The sequence below is a fragment of a genome, unplaced genomic scaffold (assembly GCF_019419815.1).
Source record: "Pyrus x bretschneideri cultivar Hongxiangsu unplaced genomic scaffold, Pyrus_bretschneideri_v1 Contig22, whole genome shotgun sequence".
Lineage (NCBI taxonomy): Eukaryota > Viridiplantae > Streptophyta > Magnoliopsida > Rosales > Rosaceae > Pyrus > Pyrus x bretschneideri.
In genome coordinates, this window is record NW_025999524.1 from 4,903,448 (window position 1) to 4,929,787 (window position 26,340).

A 26,340-nucleotide genomic window follows, 5' to 3' on the forward strand; every position below is an offset into this window, starting at 1 on the left:
GGGGAGAGAGGACAAGATATAGAAATGGAGGAAGGGCAAAGGAGTAAAAAGAGCACAGAAGTATGAACGGGACGAGGATGTAAATGTATGGAGTTTTGGTTAGGGTTTTCTTGACTGCTGTCATCAAGTCAAAGGTTCTGACCGTTGGGATGGAAGACACGTGTAGGACTGAAGAGAAAACTGTGTGGGATAATAACCGGCAACTTTTCCTGTTAAGGAGATTACAAAAGAAGAGGGTAGTTGTCGGTTGGAAGGTCAGCTGATGAAATGATTGGGAACCATGAGCCTGGGTCTTGAGCCTTCTTTTTCTGTTCTGTCGTTCCAGAATGACTTACATGAAACAGATAAATTAATTATTTATTAAATTTATAATGTGATATCATGTTTGTAATATATTTTATATAATAACCTGTATTGTGCTTAGAAACCTATTGTTATATAATTTTACACTATACTCGTTTTATGTAAATCTTCATTTTCTTGCACAAATACATACAACATTTTTGTTGTCCCCCCTCTACCCTTAAAAGGAAAATGAATAACCGATTTCATGGACCGACCCATAAGCATACATACAAGGGGAATTATTATTTACCGACTTTCATGATAATTGATTGAATCAGGGCCATTGAGAGATTGATCAGTGACGCAGAGGAAAAAGGATGGTATGGGGACGCGACACATTAGATAGAATGTTTTTTGTTTTAAATTTTAAATAAAAATTTAAAATATGTGGGTATATATATTAATGGCAATGTATTGTTACGTAGTGTTTGTGTAATGGGAAAATTGAATGCTGCATGAGTTATCAGGTTTGCGGGTACAAAAAGGAGTTGTAACGTTTACTCAAAATATTAAGAGATGTGATATTCACACACTCCTTTTTACTTCTTTCACACATTTTTAGTTTTCGGCCATCGGATCGGATGAATTGAGAAAGGTCAACAGACATAAATTAACAAAGGATGTGTGAGAAGTAAAAAGGGGTGTGTAGATAGCACACCCCAATATTAATGCTTAAGAAGAAAATGACATAATTCTGGGGGAGGTGTGGTGTTGCGGAGCAGAGCCATTTATGAAGCAATAGCTTTGCTAATTTTCTGCAACCTTCTTAATTTTAAATGCCTTTGTAATTGCACCAATGACTTTGAATTAACTGTTCTAGGGTTTACTTCCCCTCTCTCTCACACTAAACATAAAATATAAGTCGAAAGGAACTTATACAAAACGAGTTTATCGTTATATCGATGTTTCGGTTCGATAATGCAATACCATGTCTAAAGAGATTTACATGATATGTTGTACATGTTATTGGATCGAAACACCACAGTAACGACGAACATGTTTCGTTGTTCTCCAGCAAATAAGATGTTAAATGAAATCATGAGGTTCCTTTACTACTTATTCATGGTTGGAATTTGGAAACATGTTAATTTTTCCCAAATTCCACCAGAAGACTGGTCAGCAAAATTAAAATCAGGAGCCATATTATTGAGGAACAGTTAATTAGATATTTATTTAGCAAAAAGAAAAACTGAAATGTGTACTCAGTAGATTTGACCAGGAAAATCAATATCCAATGTCCCAAATAATTAATCACCTCGATCCTTCCCTTTTTCACAGAAGGTGAAGAATTACAACCGGCCATTTGTGTTTTTTTGTTTGTCAAATACCAAACCAATCAAACCCAACACTTTGTGAGACACACCGACATTTCTATGGATTAAAATCAAACAACTGGCGTAAAATTATCATGTTGTTTACATGAATGCCAAAGTGCGACGACTCTTAAACATTGGACTTCGACATCATGTCTTGAGAGAAGTTGTGAACGCGTGACAATTGGACTTCGAACGTGGTGCAAGCTCTAGTCTGATACCATGAAGCTCAAGCTCCTCTTGGAAAGGCAATTGGAGAAGTAGCCTTAGTCTTAGCGTATGAAAGATTTCTTAACTTCTTCTATGAACCAACTCTCCAAATCCTCATGAATATGACTAGATAAAAGGCCAATTGATTACTTTCGTATTAACTAGAAAGTGACTTTGGATCAATGGAATGAAGTGTATATTTTCTTTATTTTTCTTTCTATTACGCTTTAAATAAGAAGAAGCGTTGACACACAAAAAAAAATCTAAGTTTTTCTCATTAAGAAAATTACTATGATTCGTGGCATGATAATGCTATCAAATCATCAGCAGCTTATCTCAATTTTGCTTCTCGTCGTATGCACTCATTCGTGCACACAAAACGGCCTTCCGACGCGCTCATTGCCCAGATTTTCAACTCGCACCAAGGGCCATAGGGTCAAGTCCCAAATTCGATTATTTATTTTTCTTTCTTTTTATTTATTTGATTTTTTGGTCGTAAAGTCCAACTTTTAAGGAGAAATTATTAAATTTCTGAAGAGAAAAGAGAATTATTATTGCATATTTGGCAAAGGCGTGGGGATGTGGGATCCACTTCGATCATAACATAGAAGACAAGTCATGGAACATGGTGGCTGTGAACCCCACTTTTGAATGATTGGTAGGGAACCGTACTGGACCCACTTGTCTGCTTGTCCCCCTCTCGTGAATTGCTGATTGGGCATTCCATCAAACATTTACGTGCCCTGTAATCCCATTGGATAACAGGTGCCCACCACTGTCAAGTGATCAATCCACTTGTAACTGGATGCTGTTTTTTCAAAATCTAAGATACATTTGAAAGCTATTTTCTAATTATTTGACAAATTGCCGCTAAGGGCATTGAACAAGGTAATTGCTAACCTCATGATTTAGTGGGTATTTTTATGAGCATATGTCGATAGGTTTACTTGTTAATGTTGGCATATATCGGCATATGTCGGCATGTTCACTCAAAAGCTATTAACATAAATCGATATGCTCGCTCAAAAATTATTGACATTTGTCGATAGACGTGAAAAATGACCTCGAACATACCATGAAATGCCAATTGGCATGCTATTTTGTCAAAAATAATTCGCACATTATTTTTACTAACCCCCCTCCCCATACAATATTTTCCAAATTCGCCAATGGTTAAAACATGAATCTATAATTTCACTTTTGATCCGTAACATATTATCAATATCGTGTATTTATATTATAATACATAAATTAATAACATTACATGAAGATATGATCTTCGTCCCAAAAAGTTGTATTGTCAGTCGCATTGCTGATCTAGACTTTTTTTTTTGGTAAAAAAAATCAATTGCTGATCTAGAATTTATTATAGCACATTCATTAGGTCAAAATCAATTGATGATGTTCTTGATAGAAACCATTGGAATTATATTGGTGACACTGAATCCGAATTGAAATTTAGCTTATACAGTGATTAATGTGGAAATTAATCATATCTCCATTGAATTATACATTTCCCTTCTCAAAATTTTGATGACTTGATCCCGCTGTATACTCCTTGACATTTTCGAGAAACTATTTTCCTTTGAAGTCCGTCATCAGCACCACAGTATAGTCATCTTTCTTTTTACTTGCAAGTCATTGCCCCAAAAAACAAAGACCTTGAATATTCTACGCAACATATATTTTCAACAGAACGACATAAAGATTTCCATGAAAACATGTACCGACTTTCCTCAGAAGTTTGTGACAAAATATTCTCAAGTCCCTTCCTGAGCAGGATGTTCTGCAGATAAAGAAAGCTTCATAGGGAAGTACGTGAGAAGCAGTCTTTCCATGAAAATTACTGTAATTTGTCGAAAAACCTTTACGTTTTGAACGGCATATCTTAAAGAAGACGAGTCGATTTAGGAGACGAATGTCTGTGAAGGAATCAAAGGAGAGGGGGAGTGAGACACTGAGATCAGTAAAAATGATATAAAACTTCCTGTTTACAACTACAGTAAAATCCTAGGTACAGATCAAAAAGTTAACAGAAGCAAAACGATAAAAACTAAACAGCATATCAGCCACATTCTTTCTAAATGTTCGAGAATGCTTCGATGCAAGCAAGCGGATTGTTAGGATGCTGACATATCGAATTATGTAAAAATGACTACAAACCAGTCGATTAACAATCTACTTCAATGGAAAAAAGCATGTCTGGATACGCCGGTGTGCAAAAATGGACATGTCTGCATATTCAGTGGTTGCTCTCCAAACTCGATCTGGGCAACTTTCTTCATGACTAGTCGTTAAGAACTTTGCTCCGTTTCAAGGAGCCAACCTAAAACATCAAGCGAACATGACATGTAAGGGTAACCTCAGCAAGAAAGGACTGTTCTAATCAAACTAATTCATATCACAAGTACAATCATTAAGTTGTAAGGATTACCGCTAAGGAAATCAAGCAGAAGCATCAAGCTTGCGACATATATGGTATATACAGCATGATTCCTGAAAGCAGTTATTCATTTACAAAAAGGGCACAAAATAAAAAAGGACAAGAAGCCATCAATACAAGCAATTTCATCTTGTAGAGAATTGCAAGGTTTCAGTTTTACCACAACTAGTCACCCAGAATAGAGAGCGGCTCTCTCATGCTAAGCTCTGCCTTAAGGATCGGGAATCGCTCCAAATCATGGGAAGCGCCTAAAACTTTCTGCGAAAAAGGAACCACCGCATATGTTAAAAGAGGTATACTGCATGAACCCGAGCATCAACCAAACAGGCATTGTAGCAAGAAATTCTTGCATAAGATTAGTGTTTATGTACTAATAGTCTAATATCTCATCGGAAAACAGAAATGATGTAAACGAATGGTAATCAAAATTATCACCAAATTACACGATAAAAGGACACAAAAGGAGTACTATTTACCAGACCAGCAAGATGTGCTTCCTGTAAGATATTGCCATCTACTTCCAATCTTGCAATAGGAAACTCTGGAAGATGTCCTGATTGTTTCTTGCCAAGCAAGTTACCAGGTCCACGTAGAAGAAGGTCCATGTTTGCCAAGTAAAAACCATCTGATGATTTCCCTAGGACCTTCAACCGAGTTAGACTACTGGAAGATGATGCTAACAGTATACATTTAGACTTTCTCACTCCTCGTCCAACTCGTCCTCTAAGTTGGTGTAACTGAGCTATCCCAAATCTCTCAGCGTTCATAACAACCATCATAGATGCATCGGGAACATCAACACCAATCTCAATAACTTGTGTGGAAAGCAGTATATTTGTTTCCCCGGATCTGAACTTTCTCAATGCTTCATCTTTCTCATCACTCTTCATCCTTCCATGCAACAATCCACAAGTGTAGCCCTGAAACCTATCAGATATAGCTTCAAAATCTGCTGCAGCTGCACGAAGTTGCGGCAGCTGTTCAGATTGTTCAATAACTGGATACACAAGATAGACTCTCCCTCCTCCTTTTAACTCACCCAGCATCATCTGTTACATGCTAATATCATTTGCGTCAGAAGATAATAAAATCAAAAGCGTAGAACTAGTAAAATCTTTCTATTCTAGTCTAGCAAGAAAATAATATATCCATCTTGTGAAGAAGACCATGATCTCTTAACCGAATGATGAGTTTCAATTCAAACCTTTTATGCATCACTGGTTTTATTGAGTTTCAAATATCAAATATTTCATTGCAATCTGAAAAATGAAATTATTTAAACCAGAACACCTTCGTTTCTAGGGGAAAATAAGAAAATAAATATATTAAAGCGCTGTAACAAAGTTAAGCCAGGACAATCACCTCATAAACATCCTCAAATCCATTGTCATTTCCTTCAATGATGAACGTCTCAACTGGTATTCTTCCTGGAGGTAAGTCGGTTATCTGTTATTCAAAGGAAATAGAAACGAAAGAATTAACAAACACTCAATACAGGATATCAACTTATACAAATGCAGCGCCTGCTAACTTTTTTAAACTAAAAACATATCGGTATAACATTATTTTTTATTCCTGGATCTAATAATCTTTTAAAATGTGCCATGAACCTTTTTCATTGCAAACAAGCCCTTAGGATTAGGCGTCTCAGTGTAGTTTTTAAAATTTAAATCACTGTCTTAAAGCCTGATATCCAATTGAGAAAAGAAATGCGGGAGAACACCATCCCCTCAAAAGCATTAAGGAGCAAGAAGAAAAACGCGTACCTGTGTCAATGACATATCACCATATAAAGCCAGAGCAAGTGTCCTCGGTATAGGAGTAGCTGACATGGCAAGAACATGAGGAGCCATATGGTTGTCGCCTTTGGAGGTCACATCTGAATTGGCGGCTACCATTCTAGAATTTACAGAGGTATAGTATAGCTGCAGAGATTAGTGCCTCAGTTAGCTCATCTTACAAAACGAATTACAGTAACAAAATCATTTCATATTTCAAGGACTGAATTATTCATGCCACAGTAATGATACCCTATAACGATACATGGTAACTCATGGAAACATTGAGAACTACGCAAGCAGCATGCAAGGGCACACTAAAACGTTTAGACAAAATGAATTCCTGGAAAGATACCATCAAAATCTGATCTTCCATATTCCATAAGGTCTAAAGGAATCAGTTTGCACACAGGATAGAAACGGAGTACTACACCACCAGATGATACGACTAGAATACTTAGTTCAATTAGAAGCAAACAACCTTACTGTTAAGCCGTCCCCTTTGGATCACACCAAAACGATGTTGTTCATCCACCACTGCAATGCGTAATGCAGAGAACTCTATTTTGTCAGATATCAAACTGGTGGTTCCAATGACCATCGATATCTCTCCAGTCCTGAGACCCTGATACACGCAATATCAATGATTAGTATCACTACCAATAACTAGGATGCCTGAAACATTATACTTAAGAAAACAAAAGAACTGGACATTAATGCATGCCTAACCTCAAGAATTATCCGTGATTGTTTTGATGGGGTTGAGCCGGTTAGTAAAGCAATTGAAGGTTTTCGTTCAACATCCTCCATATTTTCAAGCAGATTATTTAAGTGCTCATAATGCTGGACTGCAAGCAACTCAGTTGGAACCATGAAAGCTGCCTTTACATGAAACAAATAAGAACAATCAGGAACAAAGATCATAACTATTATTACATTTATGAAAATACAAATGGTCAAAGGTCTGAAATGAATCAAAGAAACAAACAAACAGAAACCCACACATTGTAGTCATATTTTAACTCTACAAAACAGGTGTTTCACAGACCTGATATCCAGAGCCAATAACTCCATGCATGCTAGAAAAGCTACCACGGTTTTCCCACAACCAACATCACCCTGAAAATGTGTAACAAGTTAACAACATACCATTAATCAAGAATCTTTTCTAGTTTTCGAGTATACCTACTGCGCATGCTATGGTAATCAGGAGGAAGAACCCAGGCAGGCCGATTTGAAAAGAGAGTGAGGAAGAGAATTAGGGCAAAAGTCTAGGCTTAAAATTGTATTCAACCAGAAGTCCGCCAAAAATTATCATGTTTTGTCCTTATTTTGTATATACTTCAGGTGCTCCAGTTACATTGCTTCATACTGTAACAAATCTGAAAAACTATTGGATACATCCTGTAAACAAGATTATAATCTGCAAAAGCCGATTCATAGGAACTGGTTGCCTTAGATCCCAGATGATTTCTGAAACGGCAGTGAGTTGACTAGGAGTAAGGGTATATGGAAGAGCTTTTGAAAACTTTTTGGTAAGAATGGACCAATCCTTCATATAAGCCGCACTTGATTCGGGTTTCCTGTACTTATGCCAGCAATCCAGTCTTTCTCTATTTGTGTACCAAGACCTTCAAGCATTTGATATAAGCGCGCTAACTGACAGGCAGTGACAACTAGGTCAGGTCAAATCTTAGAGAACAACTTATTAAGAAATTTGGATCAAAATCACCTGCAGGTAAAAGAACTCATCAAATATTAGCCTTTTCCGAGCCAAATCAGCTTCGTCCATGCTCTTTGGTTCGTGAATCCCCTTATACGCCTGTATATTAGAGCAAAAACACAACAGCTCAAATTTTTCTAAATGCCAAAACAACTTATTAAAAGAACAGCAAGGGGCATAAGTGACCATAGTCAAAAGTATGAATTGCATAAATTCTGATACTAAGGATAAAAGTGAAGTTTCTTACATCATGAAGGCTTAACAGCCCAAAGTCCTGAGTGATATTTTTAGGTACAGGATCAACATCAACAGCCAAAACTTGTACAGCTCTGGAACGAGAAATCGTAAAGATTTAGTTTACTATAGTTCAAACCCAATTAATACAATAGTTCAAACAATTCCAAACAGCTGCAAAGAACTAAGAAGTAACTCCCATAGGATGAACGGAGGAATGTTATTGCATAAATGATAAAAACACAATTAGATTTCTAATATTGAGAAACCAGCCACTGAAGAATTGGAAAATGTATCCCCGCTGAAGAGAGCGGTTATGTTATGATGTTAGAAATGAAGTTATGCAAAAGGTAAGAGGTACAAACCTTGCAATGATGTCTCTCAAAACATTTGGATCTAACCCTCCTTTTGAAGGGTATATAGGATAAGGCCTCCCTTTTGCATGAAAACACACTTCATTTTCATCTTTAAGCACATCAATATTATATTCTCTCATTTCATAGTGATCTTTGGCGGGCATTGCCCTTACCTGTGTTAAAAGGCAGCATGAAAGGACAAGGCAATTAAGGTAAAGACTAGAAAACGAATGATAAATCTTTAGATAGCACTGGTACAAAATTTCATAAAAAAGTCTCATTCTGTTACTCCCTAATGGTTTCAGCACATGGAAGGGTGAGCCAATTGAAGCAATTGCACATCCATTGTATCTAAAAGCTTACCTTACCACTAACGCATACAAAGTCCCCCTCTTTATGCTTTCCCTCAACAAGTCTAAGAAATGGTAGAGAAGTAAAACGAGCACCCCGAAAAAATTTCTTTAGATGCAAAGAAATCGTCTTCTTTCTTCTACTATCAGCAGAATCATTCATATGTTCAGTTGATTCATCGTCCATAATTTCGCAACCAACAACTACCTCAATAAATGAGAAAGAACTACTAGCTTTGATTCCCCTGTAAGAGAAGAGGTAAGATATAGATATTAAAAACAAAAACTTTATCTCAGATTTGAAGAAAAAGAAGTGAATGTATAAGTGAATACATACACAAATAAATATAAACGCATGTAGCATCTCTGGAGATGCCTTACCAGATATGAGAAACAAAGGCACAATCCTAGCAAACAATATGCCATGAAATGTTCTTTATTATGTCACTGAACTGGATATCCATTTATCTCAAAAAGAAACAGATTAACATCAATTCATATGTCAGAACATCAAGGTGTCGGTCACCAAGTTACATATACTTGTGCCTCATTGTTTTTCGAAACATATTTGTTTCTCATTGTTTCATCAATCATAACTACGAAACAAACTAAAAACCTTATCAAGTCAGCTAACTTGGAATCTATCAGATTATATTTTTAGTGCCTTACCTCATCCAATCGCTAAGGTTAGCACCAAAAATTCACTAGATATTTTGGAAAAAAATTTAATACCTCGAACTTAATACCTTCCCAATGAAAATCAAATATTGTCCATCATCAATTTTCATCTGAGCATTCTGTAAATCCGCATAGGTCCGAGGAAAGTGGTGAAGCAATTGCCGCAACTGTATCAAAACAAAAGCAAAGCAATATGAACCCAAGGCTTCTTTCAAATTCTCGATTAGAAGAGTGATGTTTCCTTTAACATGATTTCCTAAAACTCACTGTATGAAAGCCCGAGTCTTCTAGCTGCTGACAGCGCTTCTTACTTATTCCAGGTATGAAACTGATAGAACTGTCCAGGGAAAACTGAACAGACCCAGTATCATTTTGTGATTTAAGCAAAACCTTGTTCGAAGATTCCTCCACAGGAACTGTTTGATGCGAGTTTTCCTCGCTAACCACAGTTGCGGACTGGAGAGATAAGGGCAACGTTTAAAAATCTTCTCTTAATAAGAAATGTTTTTACACTTGTACAAGCAGGATACATAAAATCCCATATTTCAAAAAGATAATCTTCATACCTGCTCTTCACACATGGTATCAGACGGAAATTCTTCACAACTTTGAGTTGGAAAAAGCATCCTTTCACTGAAACTGGTGGTTCCATCATACAATTCCACCCGAGGGGAACTACCTAACATGATTGATGGAAATCGTGCACACAAGGAGACATCAAATTCATCTGTCACATCTCTAACATGCATACCGGACTGCTTTTCAGCTCTTTCATTCTCAACCAAATCATCAAGACTATCATAACCCACCAAAATAGATACCTACATGAAAAAGAAACAGAAGAAAATGAAGAGCAAACTTACACATTCCCGTAGTCAGAATACATGCACATCAGAAAAAGTTACAGCAATCAAACAAAAACAGTACAACTTTTTGTGAATCAAACAATACTAAACTTGCATAGACACTAACCTACCTTATTGAGCAACTTTGACCGATCTGAGATGCTTGCTATGCCATAACTATCTACTTCTTCCAAAATATTTTTGGCAAGACTATGCTTCGAACAAGAACATAATCTCGATACTGTTGAAAAGAGAAAATTACTGAACCTGCAAATGGAAATAGGCATGCCCACGTTATTACTTTCGTACTGTCATAAGCAAAACCGAAATAGGATATAACTTACAGACCTCATTTTTCTACCCAAAGCATTCCGAAATCCCTTCTCAGCTTCAAAGCTATTGCACTTCTCAATCCATTCCCGCTGAAGCGCTGAAATGGAAACTTTACGTAAGGGTTAAAATATAACACCATGCCTGTCTATAATCTAGATTATAAAGATTGTCAATCATCACTGTAGACATCAAAATTTCGGTGAAATGAATGTTGACCAATAATTAAAATTTCAACACTCACGTATCACATAAATTTTACATGTAGCGTGTGCCTCAACGAAAAATCGAAATAAATTGGAAAAGTCATCAAATATGACACGTGTCAATACCTGGCAGAAATGATTTATTTCATCTGATTATTTAAATCCAAAAATCAAGTTTTGGAATTCTATAAATAGGAGGCCAAAGGCATTCATTTTGGGGGGGAAGAAGGAAGGAGAAGGAGAGGAGGAAAAGAAGAAAAGAAGGAAAGAAGAAAGAAGGAGGGAGAGGAGAAAGAAAGAAGGAAGGAAGGAAGAAAGGAAGAGAAATCTACATTACACCAAAACCTTGAAGCATTGAAGCTCTAAAGCTCTCAAGCAAATCCCGAAGGATCAAGAAAGCAATCTTCGTTCTTCGTCAAATCCACCTTCAAGATCAAGCCCCAACGGCCCTTGAAGAACTTCCACCAACTCAAGATCAAGCCCCGACGGCCCTTGAGGAAAGTGTTCATCGTTCATCATCCATCAACCTTCAAGATCAAGCCCCAACGGCCCTTGAAGAACTTCCACCAACGCAAGATCAAGCCCCGACGGCCCCTTGAAGAAAGTGTTCATTGTTCATCATTCGTTCATCCTAAGTTCAAGCCCCAACGGCCCTTTGGATCAACAACCTCAACAAATCCACACATCCAATCGTTCTTCAAGATTAAGCCCAAAAGCCCTTGAAGATCCGCTCATCCATCAACCTTCAAGATCAAGCCTCAACGGCCCTTGAAGAACTCCCATTAACTCAAGATCAAGCCCCGACGACCCCTTGAAGATTCATTCATCAACTGTTCATCCTTAGATCAAGCCCCGACGGCCTTTTGGATCAACAACTCATCCACAAACCTACACCCTACGAAGATAGAATCAGAGGATCAAATTACAAAGAGATTGTAACCCCAAAATCATTAATACAAAATATTATTTTGTACACGTATTCTTGTCGCTTGTTTCAGGAATTTCTCGTGTTTACAAATTTGGCACGCCCAGTGGGACCAATCTCTACCTCTCATCTCTATCCTCAAATCATCGAAAAACGCAAATGGCATCAAGAAAGGATCAAGCTGTTCCTGCAATCAAAGCAAAGAACAAGAACATCATCGCCGCAAGTGGTGATATTTCGGGCATCATAACCCGAAGTAAGGCAAGAGATCTTTTTGCCGCGGCCTCCGCCCCTGCATTAACTCTGTCAAAGGAACAAGAGCACCTGAGGTACGAGCCTGTGATCACCCTAGCCTCGCTAAGGGCATCAAAAGGGGAGAGCCCAAGGAAATACTCAGAGTCCCTACTCTCCGACGCTGATTCGAGCGGCAGTACAACCATGCAAGTCATGACCACGGGAGCAACTTCAATCGAGGAGCAGCTAGCTCAGATGAATGAAGCAATCGCAAAGCTCACACGAACTGTGGAAGAGAAGGACTTGCAGATTGCCGCACTTGTCAACCAACTAGATGCGCTGCCCGACGTGAAAGTCGACCCAATTGTTGGCCTATTAAAGAAAGAAGGCGACGAAGAAGAGGAGCCACCAGTGGAGAAAGTCGAAGAGAAGCCGAAGCTAGACCAAGCAACGACATCCATGGGATCTCTCTCTATCCAGGAGCTACAGGAGATGATTGCAAGCACTATCAAGACACAGTACGAAGGAAGCTCGCATGACTCCGTACTGTACTCAAAGCCTTACTCCAAGAAGATTGATGCTTTGAAGATGCCAAGGGGTTATCAGCCCCCAAAATTCATGCAGTTCGATGGAAAAGGCAACCCAAAGCAACATGTCGCCCATTTCATTGAAACTTGCAACAATGCTGGGACAGAGGGAGACTACCTCGTCAAACAGTTCGTGCGTTCACTGAAAAGTAACGCTTTTGACTGGTACACTGACCTCGAACCTGAGTCTATCAACAGTTGGGACCAGCTAGAAAGGGAATTCCTCAACCGTTTCTACAGCACTCGTCGTACTGTAAGCATGCTAGAGCTGACCAGCACGAAACAATGGAAAGATGAACCTGTCGTCAACTACATAAATAGATGGCGTTCTTTAAGTCTGGATTGCAAAGATCGGCTTTCTGAAACCTCTGCCATTGAGATGTGCGTTCAAGGCATGCAGTGGGGACTACACTACATCCTTCAAGGCATCAAACCACGAACATTTGAGGAGTTAGCCACCCGCGCCCATGATATGGAGTTAAGCATCACCCGTCATGGGAAGAAAGAACAGATCGCCGACTACAAGAATGACAAAGTTTTGGGGCTAAAGGTGGATAAGGCTACGTGGAAACCCACCAAGGAAGCAATGACGGTCAACACGACTCCAGTCAAAATCCCTACACGAAGCAAGGCGATTCAAACCGAAGCTTTTCGTGATCAAGAGATACGTAGACGCACTTTGAAGGAGCTTGAGGAGAAGACTTATCCATTCCCCGACTCTGACGTGGTTGCCATGTTGAAAGACTTGCTTGACAAAAAGGTGATCGACCTACCTGAGTGCAAACGGCCAGAAGATATAAACCGTACTGACAGTCCAAGGTACTGCAAATTCCACCGCTTCATTAGTCATCCGACGGAAAAGTGCTTTGTGCTAAAAGATCTCATCATGAAGTTGGCTCAGAAAGGGATCATCGAGCTAGATCTTAATGATGTGGTGAAGTCAAACTATACCACCGTCACTTCTGGCTCTTTGAACTCAAAATCTTCACCTCAACCGCTGGGGGCATGCTCCAAAACCATGTCAGTCAAGTCAAGTGAAGTTGAAGGATGGACTTATGTCACTCCAAAGAAAATGCACAAGAAACATAGGTCTCCTCCACAAGTTCACCAATCGGAAAGGGGGCAAAGCAGCTACCGTCAACCTTCAAAGCTACATAAAAGTGTTGAGGATGATGAAGTTATGACACAAAGATCGTCCGTTGCCATCACAATGCGCGATTTCTTCCCCAAAGACTTCTTCAATCACTCAGTCAAGACTCCTTGCTATGAAGATTGCAAGGAATGCCCCTCTAAGATCATTTGACAAATTCACAAAAGCTCCTCGTTCGCACGAGCCTAAAAGGCGACAACCAAAGCTCCTTGTCGACACGAGCATAAAAGGCGACAACAAACGCTCCTGGCCCGCAAGAGCATAAACTGTGTACGGCAAAATCACCATCAAAATCACCATCAAAATCATCATCAAAACCATCACTCATTTGAACTACGTTACGACTTGATCTCTTCTCTGGAAGAGTACGTAGGCAACTTGAAACTTCAAAACTTCAAGTACAGTCACATCAAAATGAATGTTGACCAATAATTAAAATTTCAACACTCACGTATCACATAAATTTTACATGTAGCGTGTGCCTCAACGAAAAATCGAAATAAATTGGAAAAGTCATCAAATATGACACGTGTCAATACCTGGCAGAAATGATTTATTTCATCTGATTATTTAAATCCAAAAATCAAGTTTTGGAATTCTATAAATAGGAGGCCAAAGGCATTCATTTTGGGGGGGAAGAAGGAAGGAGAAGGAGAGGAGGAAAAGAAGAAAAGAAGGAAAGAAGAAAGAAGGAGGGAGAGGAGAAAGAAAGAAGGAAGGAAGGAAGAAAGGAAGAGAAATCTACATTACACCAAAACCTTGAAGCATTGAAGCTCTAAAGCTCTCAAGCAAATCCCGAAGGATCAAGAAAGCAATCTTCGTTCTTCGTCAAATCCACCTTCAAGATCAAGCCCCAACGGCCCTTGAAGAACTTCCACCAACTCAAGATCAAGCCCCGACGGCCCTTGAGGAAAGTGTTCATCGTTCATCATCCGTTCAATTCAAGATCAAGCCCCGACGGCCCTTGAAGAACTTCAAATCCTCCTTCAAGATCAAGCCCCGACGGCCCTTGAGGAAAGTGTTCATCGTTCATCATCCAACAACCTTCAAGATCAAGCCCCAACGGCCCTTGAAGATCAAGCCCAACGCCCCTTGAAGAACTTCCACCAACTCAAGATCAAGCCCCGACGGCCCTTGAGGAAAGTGTTCATCGTTCATCATCCATCAACCTTCAAGATCAAGCCCCAACGGCCCTTGAAGAACTTCCACCAACGCAAGATCAAGCCCCGACGGCCCCTTGAAGAAAGTGTTCATTGTTCATCATTCGTTCATCCTAAGTTCAAGCCCCAACGGCCCTTTGGATCAACAACCTCAACAAATCCACACATCCAATCGTTCTTCAAGATTAAGCCCAAAAGCCCTTGAAGATCCGCTCATCCATCAACCTTCAAGATCAAGCCTCAACGGCCCTTGAAGAACTCCCATTAACTCAAGATCAAGCCCCGACGACCCCTTGAAGATTCATTCATCAACTGTTCATCCTTAGATCAAGCCCCGACGGCCTTTTGGATCAACAACTCATCCACAAACCTACACCCTACGAAGATAGAATCAGAGGATCAAATTACAAAGAGATTGTAACCCCAAAATCATTAATACAAAATATTATTTTGTACACGTATTCTTGTCGCTTGTTTCAGGAATTTCTCGTGTTTACAAATTTGGCACGCCCGGTGGGACCAATCTCTACCTCTCATCTCTATCCTCAAATCATCGAAAAACGCAAATGGCATCAAGAAAGGATCAAGCTGTTCCTGCAATCAAAGCAAAGAACAAGAACATCATCGCCGCAAGTGGTGATATTTCGGGCATCATAACCCGAAGTAAGGCAAGAGATCTTTTTGCCGCGGCCTCCGCCCCTGCATTAACTCTGTCAAAGGAACAAGAGCACCTGAGGTACGAGCCTGTGATCACCCTAGCCTCGCTAAGGGCATCAAAAGGGGAGAGCCCAAGGAAATACTCAGAGTCCCTACTCTCCGACGCTGATTCGAGCGGCAGTACAACCATGCAAGTCATGACCACGGGAGCAACTTCAATCGAGGAGCAGCTAGCTCAGATGAATGAAGCAATCGCAAAGCTCACACGAACTGTGGAAGAGAAGGACTTGCAGATTGCCGCACTTGTCAACCAACTAGATGCGCTGCCCGACGTGAAAGTCGACCCAATTGTTGGCCTATTAAAGAAAGAAGGCGACGAAGAAGAGGAGCCACCAGTGGAGAAAGTCGAAGAGAAGCCGAAGCTAGACCAAGCAACGACATCCATGGGATCTCTCTCTATCCAGGAGCTACAGGAGATGATTGCAAGCACTATCAAGACACAGTACGAAGGAAGCTCGCATGACTCCGTACTGTACTCAAAGCCTTACTCCAAGAAGATTGATGCTTTGAAGATGCCAAGGGGTTATCAGCCCCCAAAATTCATGCAGTTCGATGGAAAAGGCAACCCAAAGCAACATGTCGCCCATTTCATTGAAACTTGCAACAATGCTGGGACAGAGGGAGACTACCTCGTCAAACAGTTCGTGCGTTCACTGAAAAGTAACGCTTTTGACTGGTACACTGACCTCGAACCTGAGTCTATCAACAGTTGGGACCAGCTAGAAAGGGAATTCCTCAACCGTTTCTACAGCACTCGTCGTACTGTAAGCATGCTAGAGCTGACCAGCACGAAACAATGGAAAGATGAACCTGTCGTCAACTACATAAATAGATGGCGTTCTTTAAGTCTGGATTGCAAAGATCGGCTTTCTGAAACCTCTGCCATTGAGATGTGCGTTCAAGGCATGCAGTGGGGACTACACTACATCCTTCAAGGCATCAAACCACGAACATTTGAGGAGTTAGCCACCCGCGCCCATGATATGGAGTTAAGCATCACCCGTCATGGGAAGAAAGAACAGATCGCCGACTACAAGAATGACAAAGTTTTGGGGCTAAAGGTGGATAAGGCTACGTGGAAACCCACCAAGGAAGCAATGACGGTCAACACGACTCCAGTCAAAATCCCTACACGAAGCAAGGCGATTCAAACCGAAGCTTTTCGTGATCAAGAGATACGTAGACGCACTTTGAAGGAGCTTGAGGAGAAGACTTATCCATTCCCCGACTCTGACGTGGTTGCCATGTTGAAAGACTTGCTTGACAAAAAGGTGATCGACCTACCTGAGTGCAAACGGCCAGAAGATATAAACCGTACTGACAGTCCAAGGTACTGCAAATTCCACCGCTTCATTAGTCATCCGACGGAAAAGTGCTTTGTGCTAAAAGATCTCATCATGAAGTTGGCTCAGAAAGGGATCATCGAGCTAGATCTTAATGATGTGGTGAAGTCAAACTATACCACCGTCACTTCTGGCTCTTTGAACTCAAAATCTTCACCTCAACCGCTGGGGGCATGCTCCAAAACCATGTCAGTCAAGTCAAGTGAAGTTGAAGGATGGACTTATGTCACTCCAAAGAAAATGCACAAGAAACATAGGTCTCCTCCACAAGTTCACCAATCGGAAAGGGGGCAAAGCAGCTACCGTCAACCTTCAAAGCTACATAAAAGTGTTGAGGATGATGAAGTTATGACACAAAGATCGTCCGTTGCCATCACAATGCGCGATTTCTTCCCCAAAGACTTCTTCAATCACTCAGTCAAGACTCCTTGCTATGAAGATTGCAAGGAATGCCCCTCTAAGATCATTTGACAAATTCACAAAAGCTCCTCGTTCGCACGAGCCTAAAAGGCGACAACCAAAGCTCCTTGTCGACACGAGCATAAAAGGCGACAACAAACGCTCCTGGCCCGCAAGAGCATAAACTGTGTACGGCAAAATCACCATCAAAATCACCATCAAAATCATCATCAAAACCATCACTCATTTGAACTACGTTACGACTTGATCTCTTCTCTGGAAGAGTACGTAGGCAACTTGAAACTTCAAAACTTCAAGTACAGTCACATCAAAATAAATAAATAAATGTTTCATTAAAGAAAGTCAATTTTATTACAAAAGAAAAGCAAAAAAAAAAATACATATGTTACTATGTATTAGAAAAAAAAATATATATTCTCTATTCAAAAAAAAAAAAAAAAAAAAAAAAAAAAAAAGATACTTATATATATATATATATATATGTAAACAGCCTTCATTGAGTGGTTGACAGCAAGTTTGGCTCTATCTCAACGAGCCCAGTGAACACACAACTCCAACCCTCCTCGGCAATTACCAACTGGGCCAGCTGTTGGGTCGAGGCAGCTTTGATAAGCAGTTGTAGCAGAATCCACCTGCAACAGCACAGACCAAGCCCAGGTCTCCAAGGGTTTCAAGTCAGTCTCCGGTTTCAACCTCTCCTGGCTCCAAAATTCAAACCGACCCAACTGCTCCAGCCCACCCATCACTCAAATCAACCTCCTCTCCTTCCCTAAACCAAAAATCACAGAGTCCCTCTCAGATCTCCAGATCCGACCCTTCACCCTCAAGTACCAGCTCCCCAGCGAGGACCTCGACTCCTTAATCTCCCTCACCATCAACGAGGACTTCGACAACATGATCGACGAGTACGACCGCACGGCCAACCACAGCGGCGCTTCGTCCAAACCCAGAGCGCCTCCGAAGAAGCCATGCCTCCCAAATTCGACCCCTCTCAGGTCGTCGATGTCTACGTCCGAGTCACCGGAGGCGAGGTAGGCGCCGCCAGTTCGCTCGCTCCCAAGACCGGCTACCTCTCTGTCTCCCTCCTCAAATCCCATCTTTCTTCTCTCAAGTCTTCCTCAATTTGTAGGGTTAGGGTTTTCCAATTCACTCTCTGTCGAGTGCATCACCACAAATGGCGATGAGGAGATTCTACAACGAGATCAAGGGGTTGAAGGTGAAGGAATTGCCCGACCACATTAAGCCGATGCTGTCCGTCGATTATGCCAAGAAGGCTGTGCAGAGAGGCTTTGAGCTCAGAGATTTAAAAATTCGGAAGCAAACATGGGGGAGCTGGATAATTCCTCATCGCCGTTACTGACGGTTTCAACGGCTTCCGGCGGCGAAGCCAGTTCAACGTCCTCCGCTCACGAAGCCATGACTCATCCGGAGCCGCCGCAAAAGAAAAAGCGAAACCTTCCCGGAATGCCGGACCTCGAAGCGGAGGTGATCGCGCTGTCGCCAACGACTCTCCTCGCAACGAACCGTTTCGTGTGTGAGATCTGCAATAAAGGCTTCCAACGCGACCAGAACCTGCATCTCACAAGCTCTCTCTCTCTCTCTTTCTCTCTCTAGCTGCTACCGGAGGTGGGAGACGATGAAGCCCAGCAGAGTACTGGCGGCTCTGTTCCTTTTGGTGGCTGTCTACTGCGGAATCGACCCTTTTAAGCACACCCAATGTGGCAACTTTGGATCCAGGCATTAGGCAGTACAGTGATCTGCCGTCGTGGATAGATGATAACTCTGATCAATTGCAAGGGAAATCTGTCCTCATGTATTGTACTGGAGGAATCAGGTGTGAAATGGCATCGGCCTATATTAGGTCAAAAGGTGCTGGATTTGAGAACGTGTTTCAGTTATATGGTGGAATACAGCGTTACTTGGAACAATTTCCAGATGGTGGTTTTTTTTTTTCAAAGGAAGGAACTTTGTTTTCGATTATCGGATTTCCGTTGGGAGTTCAGATGCAAATATTCTGGGCACCTGCCTTCTCTGTGGCTTGTCGTTTGATGATTATTCTTCACGCCCTCCGTTGCAGTTATTGTAGAATGCTTGTCTTAGTTTGTGAGAGTTGCCAGAGGAAGGGCTCTGTATATGTATGTGAGCTTTGCCAGAATCATCACAAGGGTGTTCGGTTGATTTCTTCCTCCGAAAATGGAAGATTAAGTTCAACTCCACAACAAATTGAGATTGAAACTGTCTCTTCCGATACCAATCCTCAACCTTCGCAAAGTCACTTCACAATTGTAATTCACCAACTTCATCACTACTACAACAAAGTCGTCCACCACCGCCCTTGGAGCATTGCAAGAAAAAATTTGCATGGTTTGTAGCACCTGATTTCATAGAAAGGAATGAAGGGGGGGAATGGAAAATGGAAGAGAGTCCATTTGATCCTCTTCAGTACCAGCAGCAAACAGCCGGGTTTGATGAATCATTAGCATATATAAAAACAGTGTAGGCTGAGGAGGGCCCCTTTGACGGACTGTTGGGATTTTCTCAGGGAGCGGCCATGGCAGCTGCTTTAGTCTGTGCCCAACAAACACGAAGGAGACCATTAAACCGCCAACAAATGAAGATGTTGGACTTGAGTGTTGTGTAATGGAGGTTGATGAAGACGATGACCACCGGCGCCGTGAGACCTCCTGCGTTCACCACCCTGTGAATTTCCAATCAAATCCAAGAGCTCTGTTCCCCTTTTTCTGCAACAAAAGAACATGAAGTCAGAGAAAGTAACAGAACACGACAAGGCACTTCTTCCTCTCCATCCATGCAGCTCCTCGCCTGCAAGACCCTCAGCTTCACTCTGGCCACCGTTGTCAAAATCAGCGAAGAACTTCAGTGACCGCTGTCAAACGACTAGCCGATCGTGAAGCTCGACGTTTTGCACTACTTCAAGCTCTGGTTGCTTCTGCACCTCCGCCATGACTGCTGCCTTTGAATGTGATCAACAAAATCAAAGTTTGTCAACTCACACCCAAAGATCTCCTCCGTCTTCTCTCGAACTCGGCCTGGGTTTTCACCCACGAAACTCAGCCTTGCAGATGGCCTTATAAAGAAAAAAAAAAAAAAAAAAAAAGTAGCAATGATTATGCCGGGAAGCATATTTCAAAAGAAAAAATTAAAAAAAAAAAAAAAAAAAAAAAAAAAAAAAAGGTAGTAATTATGATGCTGGGAAGCATCTTTTAAAAGAATAATAAAAAAAAAAATTAAAAAGAAAAAATGATGGTGCTTCTGGAGCCATGTGCAAAAAGAAAAAAAAAAATATATATATATATAATAAAAAGAAAGAAAAAACAATGGTGGTGCTTCTGGCACCATCTGAAATATATATATATAAATGAACGGTGGATCAGCGCCACCGAAAGCAAAGGAAAGAATAAAAAATGATGATGGACGGTGATGTACATGTTTTCTCTGTATTTAGCACAATACACTAAATAAAACAAAGCATGTTCATTGATTTTCCAGAAATTACAAGTTTGTACAAAAAAAAAAAAAAAAAAAAAAAAAAAAAAAAAAAAAAAAAAAGATGGAGCTTTCACAAAGGTCGTTCACGTGAAGCTCCACTACTCGGCCAAACTCCAGGAGCGGGAAGCACCGAAGATAGATCATTCGAGGCCCCAATATTTGGTGGAACGCTTAATGACGCCGGAAAAATGTGCCTCTGGAAGAAAGACGCAAGCCTTTGACGGTCGCTTTGAATTCGACCTTGAGATTCTTGCATCTCATCAAGCTTCCTCTTCATGCCCGACGAATAGTTATTTGCAAGCACATGCAAACTTCTATTCTCGTACTTAAGCTGTTTAATCTCCTGCTTAAGATCTTCCACCTCTGCCATCAATGATTCCACTTGACGGGACCGAGCAAGCAGTCGTTGGCCCATGTTGGACACAGAGCCCGCACACTGAACACTAAGAGCAAGGGACTCTTGAACGGCCAACTCATCGGACCGTCCTGAAAGCAGCCTACTATCTTTTGGTGTGAGGAGGTTCCTAGCTACTATTGTAGCTGTTGTGGCGTCCTGCATCACAGAGTCTTCACCTGTAAGAGGACCGTTAGAAGATAAGAAAGAAGGGCACCATACATTACCTTGAAGCGGCGCAACCGGATCACTGCTGAGACTCAATTCTAAGCTAAGGTTCGATGGGTTAGCCATTTTTCAAAGGTATTAAAAGAGATGGGTGGATGAAGTTAAAACTCAAAAGGCCGGAGATGATTTTCAGGAATGAGCAACCTTCAAAGTATGCATGTTACAGGTGATCAATACCTCTATAAAAAGGAAGAGGCGCTTGCTCAGAAATCAAAGAGGCGTTGGAGGGCCGCTTATTCAAAAGAGAAGAGACATCGCTCTGCAAATCTCAAAAGCTGGATTTTCCGGCGTAAGTTAGGCGACGCTTTCTCGGCTTTCCAGAAAACGCGTTCAACTTTGTCAAAAGATCTCCGACAAAGTTGAAAACACGTGGAGGCTGGCGACGCTTTCGCGGCTTTTCAGAGCACGGGTGCCACTTTGTCAAAAGATCACGTGGAGGTCATCATCGCAGCTACACATCTTTAGCTGACAAGCGCAAAGTTCGGCGACGCTTTCTCTGCTTTTCAGAAAACGCGTGCCACTTTGTCAAAAGAGACGCTCGTTCAGAAATCGAAGAGGCGTATTCAAAGATCGAAGAGTCGTCACTATTTCAAAAAGCCGAATTTGCGGGATCAAAACGTTTGTCGACAAGGGTAAAAGAACAGTACCACCACTTGCTATTGGGAAATCCCTATATATGTCGACCTTCATCTTTTATGGCAAGGCAGACCTGCGAAAAAAAAAATGCCCAACTCTTCCTCACCTCCGAGAGTACACTCCCAGCAAAACATCTCAAAATACTCAATTTTTTCCTCTTCCCCAAAGATGATACCAGATGCCTGGAGCACAGATGACCCAGGAGGAAACGGTAGATGGAAGCATGTGCTGATTCATTCACCGCTTCTTCAAAAGCAAAAGTATCTCATATCATCAAGGGGGAAAGCAAAGGTATCTCATATCATGCTTTTTCCCTGTCCTTTTCTTTGTCCTTGCTCTTACATACAGGAGAAGGGGAAATAGAGTTATCAGTCGGAACCTGAAATCAAACTTCCGACCTGGAACTGATTGCCTGGAACCTTTGCCTGGTTGCTTACCTTGCATTGCTCTCGAGTACTCATCGTCGCTGAGAAGTAATGTTTTGAAGCACCATTTAAATGCAAAGGTTGCATTCAACTCCTGCATCAGAGGACGAATACTACACGAGAAGATGCCAAACCTGCATAAGGAAATACCACTTCTGCAAAGGGAGCAAGTAAGACAAGTGAAAATGATACATCAAAGCATGTGGAGACAAGCACAACAAATATATGTGCTGATTCATTCGCTGCTTCTTCAAAAGCAAAGGTATCTTATATCATGCTTTCTCCATGTCCTTTCCTTTGTCCTTGTTATTACTCGCATGGCAAAGTGAAAAGAGCAATCAGACGGCACTTGGAGTCAGTTTTCCGATCTACCCTCTTCAATACGAATTGGGGAAAGATTGAACAAAGAAACAGGTCATCACTTCCACCTCGCGCTTGCCTGCCATGTGTCTGAATCCTGCTACTCAATTCAAGAGTAGCACAAAGGAAAATCAACGGTAGGGGGAGATCAAAAGAATCCTCCAGCCCAGTTCAAGATCAAGCCTCGATGGCCCTTGAAGAAATCACAAGTCCGATTCAAAATCAAGTGTTCACCACCTTTGAATCAAATTCAACTCCAGATCAAAGGAGTAAGTTCAGACCTTCGGAGGAGACCAAAAGAATCCTCCAGCCCAGTTCAAGATTAAGCCTGCGGAAAATCAACGATTGGAGGAAACCAGAAAATCTTCCAGTCAAGCTCAAGATCAAGCCTCGATGGCCCTTGAAGAAATTTCCAGCCCAATTCAAGATCAAGCCTCGACGGCCCTTGGGTTGACATCTACATTAAGGGACTTCAAAACGCATCTTCTACACGTGACAAGCACATGTTTACGACGCGCCTTGAAGTGGGGGCATTTGTAGACATCAAAATTTCGGTGAAATGAATGTTGACCAATAATTAAAATTTCAACACTCACGTATCACATAAATTTTACATGTAGCGTGTGCCTCAACGAAAAATCGAAATAAATTGGAAAAGTCATCAAATATGACACGTGTCAATACCTGGCAGAAATGATTTATTTCATCTGATTATTTAAATCCAAAAATCAAGTTTTGGAATTCTATAAATAGGAGGCCAAAGGCATTCATTTTGGGGGGGAAGAAGGAAGGAGAAGGAGAGGAGGAAAAGAAGAAAAGAAGGAAAGAAGAAAGAAGGAGGGAGAGGAGAAAGAAAGAAGGAAGGAAGGAAGAAAGGAAGAGAAATCTACATTACACCAAAACCTTGAAGCATTGAAGCTCTAAAGCTCTCAAGCAAATCCCGAAGGATCAAGAAAGCAATCTTCGTTCTTCGTCAAATCCACCTTCAAGATCAAGCCCCAACGGCCCTTGAAGAACTTCCACCAACTCAAGATCAAGCCCCGACGGCCCTTGAGGAAAGTGTTCATCGTTCATCATCCATCAACCTTCAAGATCAAGCCCCAACGGCCCTTGAAGAACTTCCACCAACGCAAGATCAAGCCCCGACGGCCCCTTGAAGAAAGTGTTCATTGTTCATCATTCGTTCATCCTAAGTTCAAGCCCCAACGGCCCTTTGGATCAACAACCTCAACAAATCCACACATCCAATCGTTCTTCAAGATTAAGCCCAAAAGCCCTTGAAGATCCGCTCATCCATCAACCTTCAAGATCAAGCCTCAACGGCCCTTGAAGAACTCCCATTAACTCAAGATCAAGCCCCGACGACCCCTTGAAGATTCATTCATCAACTGTTCATCCTTAGATCAAGCCCCGACGGCCTTTTGGATCAACAACTCATCCACAAACCTACACCCTACGAAGATAGAATCAGAGGATCAAATTACAAAGAGATTGTAACCCCAAAATCATTAATACAAAATATTATTTTGTACACGTATTCTTGTCGCTTGTTTCAGGAATTTCTCGTGTTTACAATCACATAAAAGATGTCGACTTTATCCCTATGTTTTCAAACAGTTTTAACAAAATACCAAAAGATTAACGACATCATGGCAACTAGATACTAGCCACTCCCAATCACTCTAATCCCGCACATGGTTGCGCTCTATTTTCCACCTAAACTCCATAACACCGCACATGGACACTAGCATATTATCACATTCTACAAGCTCAAAACTGCAGCCATTTGTTTGACTCGGGCCATTTTCCCGACTCTATGCATTGTTATTCAGCAACTCTCTGAAAACTCTTGTGCTACCGAAAATTGTAAGTACATTGTAGCTATTCCCTTCCGCTAATATTGAAGTTTGATGTGAATTCTCAACTCTCACACGGCACGATACAGATTCATGATTCGGGGAAGTTCACAACTTTATAGCATCTTAGCGAGTAACGCTATCATATCTTACTTCCAAATCGAAAATTCTGCATAAAATCTAAGGCTGTTGATGGGAGGAAGCAAAAAAGTTAGAAACTTACAGATTGCACAGATGAGACTGTCAGTGCCATGTGCAAAGAGGAAGCTTATTACTCCAAGAGCTGGACATGCCTAAACATGAAAAACAACAAAACCTGCACAGGATTGAGAAAACAGGCACACCAGAAGATTGCAAAGTGTCAAAGCTTCGAAAGTTTAATCCTAGGAAGTAGGAAACAACATTCTTAACTTTAACAAGCAACAGGACAACGTCAAATGAAGAAATTAACATTAAAAGATCAGAATATAAAAGAGAAATCAGCGTACTTATTGCGAATTGCTTAGAGCACAGAACATCAAACGACCCAGAAACGTTTGGTTCTCCAGAGAAGCTACAGTGACAAAAAGTGTCGTCTGCGTATCTCTCACTCCATGTCTGAGGATTTTTTTTTATGTTTTTAGTTTGGCTATTTAGGAAAGGCCGGGCCTTTATCGGCTGAGATCCTCACGAACAATGCTGGGCCGTGCACCTTAGTGTTCGTATATCCCGAACCAGCTAATATTTTATTGCACTATAATCCCTGTATCATTTTTGAATTTTCATTTTCTTTCTTCTGATTTTTTATTGTTACATTTTCATCCATGCCTTTGATTTGTTTTGTCACTTTAGTCTGATTAGTCACTATCCGTTGGGTTGGGCATATATCTCGAGCTTCAACTTCATGAATCATGACCCCCATCTCGAGCTTCCACTTGCACGACAACGGCTATATGTCTCTCGGCTAACTGCTGGAACTGTGTAATATTTGTCGATAAGGGCTTCAGGTTTTATGAACCTTAAAAACTAAAATTCATTTACAAGCTTTAAATTCTGTTGTTCTGATCTCCTTACCTCTCCCTCCTCTAATATGTTAAGCACATAGCCAACATTCTACACCAAAACATCTTTTTTTCTTCAAATAAAGTCGAATACGCAGAGGCAGCGGCTGTGAAAGATGATGTATGTTAGTCTACCACCCCTTGACTTTAGCCTTTTGCATTGATTGCTTTCTTTCGCCTACTCCTAAGTAGGCCAACACCGCAAATGCAATTGATTGATACAGCTTTGTGGTGTTTCTTCTTTGTTACCTCTTTGACTTTTGTTCTCACGCTAGTGTTGTTATTCTATTCATTATTTAAGCGTACTAGCGAAACCAAAAAAGATAATGATAATTCTAATTTTCCATTCAAGTATAGCGGTCCTCTTTTTCTATGTGCACGTCTTATCATTTGAAAACCCCAAGCTTTAAATAAATTTTGCTTCATTTCATGAGATGAAAATGCAAAAAAAAAAAAAAAAAAAAAAAAATTACAAGGACGGAAAAGAAAATCGTAAAATACAAAGGCTATTAGTGCAATTTAGCCATATTACAAGCAACGGCCC

At 40.9% G+C, this 26,340-nt stretch overlaps 1 protein-coding gene across 1 annotated transcript; it reads right to left on the reverse strand.

Annotated features, from left to right (window-relative positions):
* Positions 1-3,826: 3,826 nt before the first annotated feature.
* On the reverse strand, positions 3,827-25,431 carry LOC103949592 (ATP-dependent DNA helicase homolog RECG, chloroplastic). The gene is given in 24 exon segments (XM_048585282.1): positions 3,827-4,194; positions 4,303-4,364; positions 4,472-4,569; positions 4,788-5,360; positions 5,674-5,757; positions 6,078-6,236; positions 6,571-6,714; positions 6,819-6,971; positions 7,138-7,157; positions 7,160-7,208; positions 7,513-7,683; positions 7,686-7,748; positions 7,822-7,911; positions 8,060-8,141; positions 8,412-8,575; positions 8,766-8,997; positions 9,485-9,597; positions 9,698-9,886; positions 9,997-10,251; positions 10,407-10,542; positions 10,624-10,672; positions 10,675-10,717; positions 24,980-25,072; positions 25,245-25,431. Coding segments are annotated over 21 exon segments (2,892 nt in total). The 5' UTR covers positions 25,010-25,072; positions 25,245-25,431; the 3' UTR covers positions 3,827-4,194; positions 4,303-4,364; positions 4,472-4,476.
* Positions 25,432-26,340: the final 909 nt, after the last annotated feature.